This window comes from Papio anubis, chromosome 9 (assembly GCF_008728515.1).
Source record: "Papio anubis isolate 15944 chromosome 9, Panubis1.0, whole genome shotgun sequence".
Taxonomy (NCBI): Eukaryota; Metazoa; Chordata; class Mammalia; order Primates; family Cercopithecidae; genus Papio; species Papio anubis.
In genome coordinates, this window is record NC_044984.1 from 117,555,896 (window position 1) to 117,572,111 (window position 16,216).

The 16,216-nt window shown below is 41.4% G+C and overlaps 1 protein-coding gene across 16 annotated transcripts in view; it reads right to left on the reverse strand.

Annotated features, from left to right (window-relative positions):
• Positions 1-376: 376 nt before the first annotated feature.
• MPHOSPH9 (M-phase phosphoprotein 9) overlaps positions 377-16,216 on the reverse strand; it is an 84,417-nt gene continuing 68,577 nt past the window's right edge. For 9 of the 16 annotated variants that reach the window (XM_009181955.4, XM_009181951.4, XM_017946288.3 and 6 more), the window contains 9 exons: positions 15,926-16,060; positions 14,570-14,745; positions 13,248-13,388; positions 12,293-12,413; positions 11,393-11,496; positions 10,424-10,671; positions 10,071-10,139; positions 4,366-5,590; positions 377-1,199 (listed from right to left, as the gene is read on the reverse strand). In XM_009181955.4, the coding sequence (XP_009180219.1) occupies positions 5,489-5,590; positions 10,071-10,139; positions 10,424-10,671; positions 11,393-11,496; positions 12,293-12,413; positions 13,248-13,388; positions 14,570-14,745; positions 15,926-16,060 (1,096 nt within the window). In that variant the 3' untranslated portion in view covers positions 377-1,199; positions 4,366-5,488. Of the gene's footprint in view, positions 1,200-4,365; positions 5,591-10,070; positions 10,140-10,423; positions 10,672-11,392; positions 11,497-12,292; positions 12,414-13,247; positions 13,389-14,569; positions 14,746-15,925; positions 16,061-16,216 lie in introns of those variants that run through there. The other 7 variants (XM_021923108.2, XM_017946289.3, XM_009181950.3 and 4 more) reach the window with 7 other exon arrangements.

Genomic DNA, 16,216 nt, shown 5'->3' on the forward strand with positions numbered 1-16,216 from the left:
GATGACTCCAGATGGAGCCGGGGAGGCCGAGCCCCTGACGGCTGCTCACCTCCTGTGGTCACGGCAGAACCCAGCCGAACGGGCCAGGAAGGCCATCGTTCCCACTCGCCTCCAGGTGCCCCTGACCATGACTAGGCAGAGGAGGACCAAGGCGTCCCATCATCACTTAGAACGCCTCAGCTCCTTCCCTCCACCAAGAGGTGCCCTAGGATCCATCCAGAAAGATCTGCGGAGCCCACAGAGCCCCAGCGGGAACTGTACTCCTGGATGGACGCCCCTTAACCCGTAACTCAAGGACTTCTCTATGCCTGCGACTTAAAATCACCAACAACCCGCTCGCAGCCAACTAGCATAAATAAACACACGAAGGCCACACGCCAGTTCACAGCCACGAGTATTTATTGAGTGCCCGTAGTGCAAGAAAGAGATGGTCCCTGCTCCCGCAGAGCTTACAGCTTCACGACGCCAGCATCTGTCTAGATTCAGAAACAACTGCAGCAAGCACTTGTCTATCCACCAGCAGCACTGTATAAAGCACATTTTTCACATTATCAGTCACTGTTACAGTGAAATTGTTAGATGTAAAAATTATCCTTGAAATCTGTAGTCATAGAGATGACACGGTATATAATGTCCAGCAAATGCACATTTATGGCTTGATTCCTCACATATCTGAGAGGTCTATGGAAATAAAGCACAAATCAGGCAGAAAAGACTTAGTAACACAGTTTCTAATAATACTGGGGTAGTAGTTTATTATCAAACTACCATAGAGCTCTTGGCAGGGCGGGAAATTATTTCCAGCAAAATTTGTGCAATATAGTGGATTTAATCAAACCTGCAACTGTCAACCATACATGATCCCCCATGACAGGTAAATATAATCTACCTGTCTGAATCCTAAAAGGCTACGGGTGTGCATTTATTTTTTAAAGCTTCTTAAATACTCATAGCACAAGTGGCACATTGAAATCTAGTGAAAACTTCTGAGATAATCTAAAAATTAAAGTGACAAAAGTGTCTAATTTTACCAGATATTTAGGTGCAGAGTTCAGATTTCAAGCAGCGTCCAGCAAAGCATGTGGCTTTTCTGGGTTAGAAGGGGACAGTTTTTGATTGGCTATCACAGGCCCCCCATACATCTCCTAACGCCCACTGGCAGGCACTTCCCGCACGTGGTTCTGCCCACAGGCCATCACCTTTAGATGAAACATTTGAAGGGGCAATTATTTGGAGGATACTGGCAATAACTTTTAGAAAAACAGCCTATATTTATATTATCAAATAACCCCCAAGTCACCAATAAGACCAAAGTGCTTTCTGAACTTACACTTGACAGGTTATCAAATTTGTTAAATTTTTGGTGGTTAAAAAACCAAACACACCAGAAGGAAGCTCAATTTAAACTCCAAAAAACTCATGTTTTTTGCAAAGGGTGAAGAGAACTAACAAATGTCAGTCCAAGGCAGTTTTCAGGTCAACTGCTTGGGACATAATCTACTTTTTTATTTCAAGTGTGCTACCTCAAGGCTGGGCACAGTGGCTCATGCCTGTAATTCCAACACTTTGGGAGGCCAAGGCAGGAGGATCATTTGGGGTCAGGAGTTCAAGACCAGGCTGGCCAACATGGTGAGAACCCCGTCTCTACTGAAAATACAAAAATTAGCCAGGCGTGGTACGCACCTATAATCCCAGCTACACGGGAGGCTGAGGCAGGAGAATAGCTTGAACCCAGGAGACAGAGGTTGCAGTGAGCCAGTACCACACTACTGCACTCCAGCCTGGACAACAGAGCTAGTAGACTCCATCTCAAAAAAAAAAAAAAAAAAAAAGTATGCTACCTCAAAAGCCTACTTAACTCAATGAATCTGAAATGTAGTATTTCTTGAGCACTTACTAAGCACCAGGCACTTTACAAAATCTCCCTTAATGAACGGAGTTTTCGGCCGGGCGCGGTGGCTCACGCCTGTAATCCCAGCACTTTGGGAGGCCGAGGCAGGCAGATCACGAGGTCAGGAGATCGAGACCATCCTGGCTAACACAGTGAAACCCCATCTCTACTGAAAATACAAAAAATTAGCAGGGCCTGGTGGCGGCCACCTGTAGTCCCAGTTACTCAGGAGGCTGAGGCAGGAGAATGGCATGAACCCAGGAGGCGGAGCTTGCAGTGAGCCGAGATTGCACCACTGCATTCCAGCCTTGGTGACAGAGCGAGACTCCGTCTCAAAAAAAATGAAAGGAGTTTTCTTATTTCATCTTATAGCTGAGGAAGGCAGGCCTGTGCCAGGATGTGACCCAGGTCTCTCTGGCTCCAAGTCTCTCCTCTCTTGTCCCAAGCCCAGCTCTGCACAGCCCTAGCACGGCCATTTTAGCTATATCTGTTGCTTCAGTTGGAAAAGTCCTTTGGTCACAAAGGCCACTTCCATACCTCAGGAGTAGCTCCTGCAAACAGAGGTTTAGAAAGGGAAAGGAAGGGGGCAGATCCAGACATCAGGAGAGAGTTCACTTTCTATTTGATTTTAAAAGGCACTTCCCAGAAGTGGCAGATTTGCTTAGGGTTTTTTGTTTTTTTTTTTTTAAACTATTAATACTTGCAGCACAGCCCGAAGCCAACAACAAAAATAGTTTACCCCCGGGATAATAGCTGCTATTTAGAATTGCCATCTTTCCTACTTTTAGGTGGAGTGTTTTTTCAGTTGAGTGTTCATAAGACAAGCATTACCAAAGAGAAAGATAGCAGAAAGAATTTTCCTTGGTTTCCCTCTTCACAGCTATGAAAAAGAATAATTTTTTAAAAAATAAGTGACTGATAGTTCCAATCTATTATACACTTCAAATATCAAAGCATGTGCTTTCTGAGAGAGAGGCACAGAAGATGTTTTGATGGAGCTTAACGCTTTTTGGAATAAGCCAATATAGGCTACTAAGAAGATAATTCCTTGGCAAGATAAAACTATCATCTCTTCTGAAATGGCATTTTTTTATTCTTAAGAATATAGTAGACTTTACAATAAAAGTAGGGAACAAGGAAATATCCTAACAATTTTCAAGTTAGTTTTTAATGTCATATCCAGGAACACATTAAAGGGGGTCTTACTAGATCTTGACACAAGCTGTACTGGAGCTTGATTAAAATGAACATTTTATTTACCCAGACTAAATTTTTTTTTCAAAGGCTAGAAAACCAAGAATAGGCCGGGCGCGGTGGCTCAAGCCTGTAATCCCAGCACTTTGGGAGGCCGAGACGGGTGGATCACGAGGTCAGGAGATCGAAACCATCCTGGCTAACACGGTGAAACCCAGTCTCTACTAAAAAAATACAAAAAAACTAGCCGGGCGAGGTGGCGGGCGCCTGTAGTCCCAGCTACTCGGGAGGCTGAGCCAGGAGAATGGCGTGAACCTGGGAGGCGGGGCTTGCAGTGAGCTGAGATCCGGCCACTGCACTCCAGCCTGGGCGACAGCGCGAGACTCCGTCTCAAAAAAAAAAAAAAAAAAAAAAAAAGAAAACCAAGAATAAAGAATACCAAGAATAGGCCGGGTGTGGTGGCTCCCGCCTGTAATCCCAGCACTTTGGGGGGCCGAGGCAGGCGGATCACATGAGTTCAGGAGTTTGAGACCAGCCTGGCCAACGTGGTGAAACACCATCTCTACTAAAAAAAAAAAGAAAAAAAAAAAAAAAAAAAAGAAAGAAATATATATATATACACACATACACACACACAGACACACACTCACACATATTCACATACGAAATCAGCCGGGCGTGGTGATAGATGCCTGTGATCCCCGCTACCCAGGAGGCTGAGGCAGGAGAATCCCTTGAACCCAGGAGGCAGAGGTGGCAGTAAGCTGAGATCATGCCATTGCACCCTAGCCTGGGCAACAAGGGTGAAACTCTGTCTCATAAAGAAAAAAAAAAAAAAGAATAAAGGCACTTGATTCTAATTGTAAGTAATTTTGATTAGCCTGAAGTCTTCAAAAGTTGCAGGAGGAGGGAGCAAAGGTTCAACTGCACTGTCAGACAGGCCACCCTCCTTGCTGAGAAGGGAGCAGGGCTGTGGACCCCTGGCCTGGGGACCAGCCAGGTGAAGGGTGCTCAAAGGTCATTTGAGAGCCTGCTTGGAATAACTGTGATGGCTTGGTTCATTCTAACTACTTATTAAGAGCCACGTAAGGAGGAAAAGCTCAAAAGCAAACCAAAATTTAAAACCTGAGCATGTTCAGTACAAATCCACTTTGAAAGTTTGGATGAGACTGTTTATCAACATGTACCGAGCTGGAATATGTGGGGCACTGTGTTCTGACTGGCTACAAAGAAGTGAGTGGTTACACAGCTCCAACTTAACCAGTAGTCCCAACACAAACCTGCAATGCTCCTGGATCAGAGGAGAGCTTCCTGCCCACGTGCTACTTCTGAGAGCCAGCGGCTACCACAGAGGCAGTGGGCTGGAGCCCTCTGCAAGGCCAAAGGGAAGGCACCAGGCTTCATCCAGACACACTCCCTGTCCATTAACAAATACAGTAGATTATGATGATCTAAAGTCTAGTGTTCTTACAGCACCTACAATGGAAATATTTTTCTTTTTGGCCAGGGTGAAGGAGTGGAAAGGGGTGAACATGTCCAGATGACAACTATGAAGGACAGCTGAAGCCACGCACACTAAGAAAACCAGGCTGCCCTCTTAATCCCTCATGGGGTGGTGGCTTGTATTTCAAAGGGTTTATCTGTCCATTTATCGTCCAGGGTGGGACACAAGTTAATTCAGAACAATGGGCAGAGAGCTACTCTGAGAGCCCTCCACAGAGGGCTCTCCAATTGTTTAACTTTTTTAGAAAGATAAAATTAGAGAATTACAATCCCTCTCATTTTTCTATTATAAACAATAAAGTTTAAAGAAAATGAGTTATATTCATGTAGTTTTCAAAGCTTTCCAAGAGTCCATTATTACTATTCTGATACTCACTCTAAGACATGTTTCAAATAGGAATTGTATTATCATTTTTTAAAACCCTCAACACAACTGAAATCCAAGGTACACTGTAATTGTTTATGTATTCAGCATGTACTAATCTATCATTATGGAAGCTATTAAGCTTTATTGTTTTAAAAAATGAATTGTATTTACAATGTAGAACAAGTTTATAAAATTGGTGTGTAAAGTTAATTGTAAAAGGATAACACTATTTGTTTAGAAACAAGCTGCTTCCCCTGCTTATATTTCCTTATTCTTGATATAAATTGGAGACACATACTATTTAAAAATAATGCTTTTTAAATAGTAAAATATACAAGAGATTCCTGAGCATAACAAAAATATCTTGAAAATATGTGGCCATTTGAAGTATAAAATAGCAAGTGTAAGAATAGCATGATTGTAAAACTACTGTTTGAAGGCTTATAAACAGTACAAAATAGTTTGCCTTTTCTGACTGCATAATTATACATTAGTGCAAACAAAAATGTCTCAAAATTTAATGGCTACAAATCTCAAAGATTTGCAGAGGTACGCAAAACATGGAATTTCTTTAGCGTCATGCGAACTGAACCCAGTTCTCGATTAATCCTTTCCAAACGATCTTCCAAGGCTTCCTAGGTAAAAACAATGGGAAAAGTTTAATTAGAATTCTCTATCAAGTTCTATAATCACCACCAAACTGACCTTTCTTTTGGCAAAAGAGCAAGTATAAACACTAAAATTACAATTATTTTGCTTTCTACACAAATCATCTTACGATTTCTTTTAAACTGAACAATATAAATTAGCTTTTCAACTATTCCAAATAACTGCTGCACTTTAAAATATTCTCAATATGTTTGACACATTGAGGTATACGGAAATTCTAGTAATAGCAATACAACCGACTGGAAGGGGATAAATCTTTGGCTCTGAAGTGAGAACAGTACAAGAGGAACCTAGGAGGTGCTTCACACATTTCACCAGAAGAAATGGACACATTTGATCAGTGCCACATCCCACACGTACATAGATCAAGTAACTTTCTTCTCACCAAAATTTCTAAGTTAAAAAGGAAAAAAAGGCTGGGCGTGGTGGCTCAAGCCTGTAATCCCAGCACTTTGGGAGGCCGAGATGGGCGGATCACAAGGTCAGGAAATCAAGACCATCCTGGGTAACACGGTGAAACCCCGTCTCTACTAAAAAATACAAAAAACTAGCCGGGTGAGGTGGCGGGCGCCTGTAGTCCCAGCTACTCGGGAGGCTGAGGCAGGAGAATGGCGTAAACCCGGCAGGCAGAGCTTGCAGTGAGCTGAGATCCGGCCACTGCACTCCAGCCTGGGCGACAGAGCGAGACCCCGTCTTAAAAAAACGAAAAAAAGAAAGAACACTGAAGGATGCTTTTATACTTTTCTAAAAAACAATAGATTTCACAACGAATTAACAATTGCTATTTTAAAATAAACAATATTACTGTTAAATAATACCTGAACTATATATCATTATAGATACTACTGTGTTTTTGTTGAGACAGGGTCTTGCTCTGTCACCCAAAGCTGAACTGCAGTGGCACAAGCATAGCTTACTGCAGGCTGGGTGCGGTGGCTCAAGCCTGTAATCCCGGCACTTTGGGAGGCCGAGACGGGCGGATCACGAGGTCAGGAGATCGAGACTAGCCTGGCTAACATGGTGAAACCCCGTCTCTACTAAAAAAATACAAAAAACTAGCCGGGCGAGGTGGCGGGCACCTGTAGTCCCAGCTACTCGGGAGGCTGAGGCAGGAGAATGGCGTAGACCTGGGAGGCGGAGCTTGCAGTGAGCTGAGATCCGGCCACTGCACTCCAGCCTGGGCGACAGAGCGAGACTCCGTCTCAAAAAAAAAAAAAAAAAAAAAAAGCTTACTGCAGCCTCAAACTCCTGGACTCAAGCAATCCTTCCACCTTAGCCTCTTGAGTATCTGAAACTACCACCACACCTGGCTGATTTTAAACATTTTTTTTTTTTTTGCAGAGACAAGGTCTCATTATGTCACCCAGGTTAGTCTTGAACTCTAGGCCTCAAGTGATCCACCCACCTCGGCCTCCCAAAGTGCTGGGATTATAGGCATAAGCCACCACACTAGCCTCATTTTAATTTATTCAGTATTAATTCCAATAGTGTCCTGAAATAAAACTTAAAATGTTTTTCTTTAATTATAAAAGGATTCATTATAGAACACCTAGAATACAGAAAACTTTGAAGATAAATAAGCAAAAAAAAAAAAAAACAAAACTGTTCTCTTTCCTATTTTTTCTGCATACATATATATGCATACCACTTTTTCACTTTTTTTTTTTTTTTTTTGGGAGACAGAGTCTCACTCTGTTGCCCAGGCTGGGGTGCAGTGGCACAATCTCAACTCACTGTAACCTCTGCCTCCTGCGTTCAAGCGATTCTCCTGCCTCAGCCTCACAAGTAGCTGGGATTACAGGTGCCCACCACCATACCTGGCTAATTTTTATATTTTTAGTAGAGACAGCGTTTCGCCATATTGGCCAAGTTGGTCTTGAACTCCTGACTGCAGGTGATCTAATCTGTCCACCTCAGCCTCCCAAAGTGCTGGGATTACAGGCATGAGCCACCACACCCAGCCGCGTACCATTTTTTAAAAGAAAAACAAGGCAAAGCATGGTAACTCACGGCTGTAATCCCAGCACTTTAGGAGACCAACATGGTAGAATTACTTATGGCCAGGAGCTCAAGACCAGCCTGGGCAACACTGCAAGCCCCTGCCTCTACAAAAAAATTTTAAAAATTAGCCAGGTGTGGTGGTGCATGCCTGCTGTCCTAGCTACTGAAGGGGCTGAGGTGAGAGGATTGCTTGAGCCTCAGAGGTCAAGACTACAGTGAGCTATGACTGTGCCAATGCACTCCAGCCTGAGTGACAGAATGAGACCCTGTCTCAAAAAAATTAAAAAAGAAACCTAAGAAGAGAATCAAACTCTATCTCAAAAATTTTGTTTTTTGAGACACAGTCTCACTCTGTCGCCCAGACTGGAGTGCAGTGATGCGATCTCAGCTCACTGCAGCCTCCAACTCTTGGGTTCAAGTGAACCTCCTGCCTCAGCCTCCAAGTAGCTGAGATTACAAGCACACCACCACAACCGGCTAATTTTTTTGTATTTTTAATAGAGACAGGGTTTCACCACGTTGGCCAGGCTGGCCATGCCTGACCTCAAGTGATCTGCCCGCCTTGGCCTCCCAAAGTGCTGAGATTACAGGCATGGGACACTGTGCTCAGCCTCAAAATATCTTTCAATTAGGCTGGGCCCACGTGCCTGTACTCCCAGCTACTCGGGAGGCTGAGGCAGGAGAAACAGTTGAACCAGGTTGTTGGAGGTTGCAGTGAGCCGAGATTGCGCAACTGCGCTCCAGTCTGGCAGCACAGCGAGACTCCTCTCCAAAATAAATAAAGATTATCCAAGACAACCTCACACCTTTTAAAAAACGATCACATTGGCGGGTATTTTTTTATTATTATTATTCTTTTTCGGAGATGGAGTCTTGCTCTGTCACCCAGGCTGAGTGCAGTGGCACGATCTCAGCTCACTGCAACCTCCACCACCCGGGTTCAAGCGATTCTCATGTCTCAGTCTCCCGAGTAGCTGGGACTGCAGGCGTGTGCTACCACGCCTGGCTAATTTTTTGTATTTTTAGTAGAGATGGGGTTTTGCCATGTTGGCCAGGGTGGTCTCGAACTCCTAACCTCGTGATCTGCCCACCTCGGCCTCCCAAAATGCTGGGATTACAGGCATGAGCCATCACACCAGGCCATGGCAGGTTTTTGTTGTTGTTTTTATTTTCCCCCAGAAAAATACAGGTTTCAGGATGGGGAAGAGCTTATCTTCATACACTGCAGGTGGGAGTAGAAATTGTCTCAAACACCCTGGGTTACAACTTGACATATATCCAAAGCCTTAGAAATTTGCATTTCTTTGGTCCTGGCATTTTTACTTCTGGGAATGATTCCTAAGGCAATACTTACATGTGCAAAGAGATATGTTTAAGAACTTTATTGTAGCCTTATTTACGATATCCAAAATTAGAAGCAACCCAAATTTCTAATAAAAGATTATTGGTTAAATATGTTACTGCTGATGGACTATTGTAGGTTAATTTAAAAGGATGTTATAGAAGGACATTTCATAACATGAAAAATTCAGTTGAAGGACTTTTTTTTTTTTTGGAGACTGTGTCTCACTCTGTTACCCAGGCTGGAGTGCAGTGGCACGATCTTGGCTCACTGCAATGTCCACCTTCCAGGTTCGAGCAATTCTCCTGCCTCAGCCTCCTGAGTAGCTGGAATTACAGGCGCCCCCCACCACACCCGGCTAAATTTTGTACTTTTAGTAGAGATGAGGTTTCACCATGTTGGCCAGGCTGGTCTCAAACTCCTGACCTCAGGTGATCAGCCTACCTTGGCCTCCCAAAGTGCTGGGATTACAGGCATGAGCCACCATGCCCGGCCTATAAATTACTGACTAAAATTTATCAGAACAAAAAGACAAAGTCAGAAGAAAAGAAGTTGGGGGCTGGGCGCAGTGGCTGGAATTCCTGAACTCAGGTGATACACCTGCCTCAGCCTCCCAAAGTGCTGGGATTACAGGCATGAGCCCCTGTGCCTGGCCCACAGCTCACTTTTTAAACCTCTACAGCTATTCAGTTTCCAAAGTGTAACCATTTTATCTGCTTGCTAACGGAAAGGAGTTCAGAAATAAATTACAGATCTGAGGAGAGAAATCAAACAAAAAGAGAGGCAATCTGTGAGCACTAACTTAATGTAAAATCTGTTGAAAAGCATATTGCCATTTGCTCTCAAGTTAGTTTCTTGAAAATACAAGGGCATGAACACCTTCTTCTCTAAGTCTAAAGGTAAAATCAATTTTTATTGCTGAAAGCTAGCTTGCAGTTATAAAATTGCTATAATCAAACACTTCCTGTAAAAGCTAAAAGTTTTGACTGCTGCTTCAGTGTGTCTAATTTTCACTGTGCCATGATTTTTTAAACCCCTCTTAGATAAATGGAACACTGACTGGCATCAAGCCTCTAAAGTAGATTCAAGCTAAGACATTTCACCTGATTTAATCTTGTCTGTAAAGTGATTCGTCCTCCAGGAGAAGGCATCCTGCTTAGTGCTGCCTCAATCTGTTAACACACGAAAAAAAATGTTTAAATTACTGGCAGGGAAGTTTATCACACAGAATGGAAAGAAAAGATTTTGGCTTAGTATTTCCTTATCCATTTCATCTCAACTTAATTTCCCTCTGTCAATTAGTAATGACCACATGGCTCAAATCCGTTGCTAGCACAGCTCTGGTATGTTATCCCGTTGTAATTTCCTGAGACAGTTTGACTCAATAATTCCCTTCTCCTTAGACATAAGCATTAAGTTCAGAAAACAATTTTTAAAAATATTTGTTTGTTTTTACCTGGTCCTTTTCTTTTGTAAGTTCATCAAAAAATCGTTCTGTTTCAGCTAGGGTCCTAATTTTTGCTGTATATTCAAAATCATTCCCCTGTGGAGTGACTGAAACCGGCTTACACTGTTCATAGCTAACTGATGTATTCTTCTCCCAGGCTGTTCTCACAGATACTTTCTTCATTCCATTTGGCACCGGTTCAGGGCAAGAGCTATGATTAACATGGTTATCGGTGGCTTTCTCAGAATATGTTTTTTCTGTCAGAGAGGAGAGAAATCGCTTATATTTCTTATCAATTTTTTGTGTAGGTTGCATATATATTAAATATGTTGCCCAATTTCACTTTCTGGATATAGCTGCTATATGGCCCAAAAAAGTAATGAAAAGAGATACAATAATCAATCATATTTACTCAGTGCTTTTTTCTCCAAAGAATTCTGAAAGCTTTGCCCTCTGTTTGACAATCTTTGCAACTTCCCTTAATGAACTTAAGCAAACTTCATGTAAACATAAATGAATTTTAAGTAAACTTAAAGCAAAAAAAAGTTTAAAAACTAAATAACACATTACATTTAGTGGACATACACCAACACTAAACAGGTAACATTTTGAGGGCCTACCCAAGTGACTGCACATACATTGTCTTATAGCTTTATTCCAAATTTAGAATATAAATGAGAAAAAAAAGTTACCCAAAGCCTAAGTGGCATATAGAGGATAAAAATAAAGAGAATAACTGAATATTGTGGCCCTGGTAGTTAAACATCAACATTCCCTGTACCTCAGTTTCCCAACTTTTCAATGAGGATAACAACATTGACATAACAACACGTAGCATCATGAGTGCTTAGTTTCAGAGGCCCTTGAGCAGGAAAATATTTAAGTGCAGGATTTATAATGTTTAGAACACTGAGAGATACCAGAATCTCAAAAAATGAATGACTAAAACCATAACTAATATTTTTTAGGAAAAGATACCTTCCGAGTCATCTAGAGGAAGAAACTGGAGTTGCTTTCTTGGATTGGTACGTTGTAATGTAGACACAGGAACAGTATCTAAATCATCCAAAAGTATATCAAATCTATTGAATGAAGCAAGTTACTTGTGAGAAAAAAATGTTAACTGATTTTCCCTATCTCCACTACAAAGATGAGCTGGCATCCAGCTAACTCACATATTTATGTATTTTCTTAAAAGAAAGCTGGTTATATAATTGTCTAAAACTGAAATTTAATTTCTATTTTCTAACAAAATTGTATTTACATACTAAAGACTTAAAACACTTACCCGTACATTATGTCATTTGATCTTTATAAAAACCTTATGAAATAAGCAGGGTAGTTATTATTATCCCCGTTTTATAGAAGAAGAAACTGAGGTTCAATGTGCTTAACTCATCTCTGCAAGAGCCTGACAGAGTTGGGTCTAGAACCAAGAAGCAACATCCCTCCCCATCAACAGCACACACAGCTGCCTGCACTTCGGAGGGGACAAATTCTCAGCAGCACAGGTAAACATGCATTTGGTGCCAGGGCCATACCAGTAAAGCCCACTTTCCTGTACAAATGGCCCAAAAGTTTTCCTGTATCATAAACCTTTTCAGGAAAACAAAGAACTATCTATCATTCTACATACAAAAGCTGAAAGGGGTGCTGAGGTGATATTTAAAATCTAGTAATAGCAAGTTTACAGTTAAAAACTGTGTTCATTGTACTGCAGTACTTTAGTTGTAGTATGATATTCCCTTATGATTTAAATGAAATCCACAGAGTTCCCACTGGCAACTGAAAAATTAGTGATAGCTAGAGACATAAGTCAACATTTGGAAAAAAATCACTAATATAGTAAACTTTATTTTACAATTTTAGAGAACTTACCGAATTGGACTGCTCTCATTTTTGCTAAGCAGATGACTAAATCCTGGGGACAAGTTTTCTTTAGGGGATCGCTTTGGACTATAAGCCACAGTCACTGGTGTTAGCATAATCTCTCTTTTTGCTATAGAAGAAAATGAAGAGGAAATATTCTTTTCCTTCTATATGTATCAGCATAAGTTTCTTTTTCAGTATTTTTTTTCTAATTTTGAAAGGAATATAATTTCAACGCAAAACTTTGAAAGATAAATAAGAGTGTACAAAAAAATAAAACCACTCATAATCCTAATACCTAGAGGTAACTACTGTAACACTGTAGTATATCAGACAGTACTTTCAGCACTCTGACTCAAAACTGGTTTTTCAGGATTTTAGAAGTCGACTGGAAATAAGATGGAAACAGCAGTACACTACTGAACATTCCTATAACACAGTAATAAGAATCTCCTCAGCTGGTGTGAAAATGGAAAATCAGGACAGAAATTCAATGCTTCAACTTTAAAACCAAACCTGTAATTAATTGGCTAAAGAAAAGTGGTGACTAATGCTGAGTACTTGAGATCAAATACATAAGAAGTATATTTGCAGACTAGCTTGGATTAATTTGATTGAATTATCTGGATAGTTATCTACGATCTTAAAAACTCTGCAGTATTTTTAAGTATTAGTTGCAAACAATTTAGTGGACACAATAAATTATTAGTATTAGTTGTAAACAATTTACTGGGCACAATAAAAAAATCTCACGTTAATAAACAGATTTCTTCATTTACATTTGTAGTATCTGTGCGATCAGACAATTTTATTTATGAACAAGATCTTATTTAGGGGTCCTCTGCCCAGAGTACTCTACTAGGTGCTGAGGATACAAGAGAAATCGGAAATGGGTAAGCAGTGAGCACAGCTCAGAAGTCACACTTTTGAACCCAAGAGATGTATGTACACGTCTAATTCTTACTTGGAGTACTTGATTTACGACTTGAAGGTGGTAAAGATGATGATCTCTGTGAGGCTGAATTAAGTCTCTTTTGTCTCTGTTGGGCACACTTTTCTGGAGAACGACTTGCATTAACTGAAGTTTCAGTTTGCCGAGGATTTACTACAGCAGACCAAAAAAAAGCAAAACAAAAAACAAATCAAAACAAGCCTCAGCTTCAGTTATCCACCTTTATTAACAGGTGGTTACACATGGTTACACACCAAGCCACACAGCTTAGGTTCTGTTCAAAGCATTTATTCTCATCAGCTAGGTTATAATTACTATTTGCAAATGCACCGCATTATAATGATAAAAAATGTTCGATGAAGAAAAATATGGGAGTTTATAATGAATTCATTCTGGTTCCCTGTTTACAATCGGCATTCAAGGTGATTTTCAAGAGGGTTATTTTTAGAAAGCAGGTTATTAATTTATTTACTAAGAGACACTGCTTGGGAGATGTAACCCCAAAGACACTGGCAGGATGACTAAGGGGTCTGAGCAAGCAAACATAGAGGAAAAGGAGAGAAACATATTGGTGACCTGGACCTGTGAAGAAACACAGTATTAAAGACACTGCTTGCCTTATCTACAGATGCTCAGTAACCAAGAAAGAAGAGGAAATGTTGTATCTCACTTCATGAATACCAAATGCCTACCACAGCTTTCTGATGTGTGCAAGTAAGACAGACTGACAGGAATTTTTCAAATATCCTTAGGAATGCCATGTAAGGCCAGGAAAAGTGGTTCACGCCTGTAATCACAACACTTTGGGAGGCCAAGGCGGGTGGACCACTTGAACCCAGGAGTTTGAGACCAACCTGGCCAACATGGTGAAACTCCATCTCTATTAAAAATATTACAATTAGCCAAGGGTGGTGGAGGGCGCCTGTAATTCTAGGTACTTGAGAGGCTGAGGCAGGAGGATCAGTTGAATGCAGGAGGTGGAGTTTGCAGTGAGCCGAGATTGCACACTGCACTCCAGCCTGGGCAAAAGAGTGAGACTCTGTCTCAAAAAAAAAAAAAAAAATGCCATGTAAACCTTTTTCATAATCAGAATGTAAGATGCAATTGGCTTTGAAGGTACATGTTACGCCAGAATTGTGATAAATTATTAACTAGGACATTCAATTCTCTATGAAATGGGGCTGAAGTAGCAGTAAAATAGCAAGTTTACAGAGTTAAAACTTCTAATTTCATTACCTAAAGATTTTAATTTTAACGAAGGTAATATAAATGGGGAAAGATATCTATATCCTATCTATCTCAACAAGGAAATACTCAAACCAGGAAATACTCACTATTGGAAGTGTCCTCTTTCTCTGTCTGTGTCCCCCAATTTTTAAATATTTTTCCTTCATCAAGTTCTTGTAAAGCTCTCATGATCGGTGTGTCTGAAGTCTCTCTTTGCTTTTTTATCAACAAGCTTGTTGATGAACTTCCAGGTGAAGAATCCTTTTCCAGAGGTGAATGGTGCCTTAAACAATAATTTTAAGACATATAGTGCTATGGACTGAACGTCTGTGTCTTGCCCTCCACCCCCACACCAAACATACACATTGAAGCCCTAATCTTCATTGTGATGGTATCTGGAGGTGGGGCCTTTACGAGGTAATTAGGATTGGGTGAGGTCATGAGGATGAAGCTCCCATGATGGGATTAATGCCCTTATGAAAAAGGGAAAGAAGCAGGAGCGCTCTCTCTGTGCACACACACCAAGGAAAGGCCACGTGAGGACATAACCAGGAAGAGGGCCCTCACCAAACACTCCGCACCCTGATCTTGTACTTCCAGCCTTCAGAGGTAAAGAAAGAAATGTGTGTTGTTTATGCCACCCAGTCTGTGGTAACTTGTTACAACAGTCCAAGCTAAAACACACACTTTACTGGGGTTGTTAGGGGAATAACAGAGTTGACAATTATACTCCACAATGAGCATGCTTTGCAATGCAAATAAATTAAACCTGCATACAGTGCTTTCCCATCCTTCTAACATCTTATACTTAGAGGGACAGCATCCGCACAGTACCCTGGAGTAAGCGGCTGAGGCTGCTCAGGCAGGCTCGGGGCTCAGGCTGGCCAGAGCCATCTGAAGCAGGAGAGGATCTACATCTTTTGTTTGTTTTTAGACGAGGTCTCACTCTGTCACCCAGGCTGGAGTGCAGTGGTGCAATCATAGCTCACTGTAGCCTTGAGCTCCCCAGGCTCAGGTAATCCTCCCACCTCAGCCTCCCAAGTAGCTAAAACTACAGGCGCATGTCACCACGCCCGGCTAATATATTTATTTTTTGTAGAGGTGGGATTTTGTCATGCTGCCCAGGCTGGTCTCGAACTCCTGGGCTCAAGCAATCCTCCACGTTGCCCTCCCAAAGTGTTGGGATTACAGGTGTGAGCCACCGTGTCTGGCCTGAGGATTGACATCCTATCCTAATCACAAACCCATACTGTGCCACTGAGCACAGGTGGGGAAGCTCAGCAGAGCTCATGGAAGTAAAATATTCTAAAAGTAGTAGCCTTTCAAAGTAAAATAAAAAGTCATCTTCTCAAAATTAAGACATTAAACAACCAAAGAGATGGCTTCCTGAACATTTAAAAGCAATTGAAATCTCTAAGAAAACATAACATCCCTAAATAGAATCTTTAGCAAAGTTATCTCACCCAGTGCTACAGGTCTCCTCCAGCTGGTTATCCGTGTTACTGTCCTGGGTGTCCAGAGGCTGGCCAGTAAAGATGGAATACTCTGCACCTGGAATCAGCCACTTCCGCCTGCTGACATCTGAAGTTGCTAGTGTGCTATTAGAATGAAAACAGGCATTATAAAGGTCTGCACTTCAATTCAGACTGCATGTGCGTATAAACAATCTGCTCTCAAACAGTATTTACACATTTGTACAGTAATTTTAAAACCACATGTAACAATCTATATTTTAGATACAATTTATTTTACAG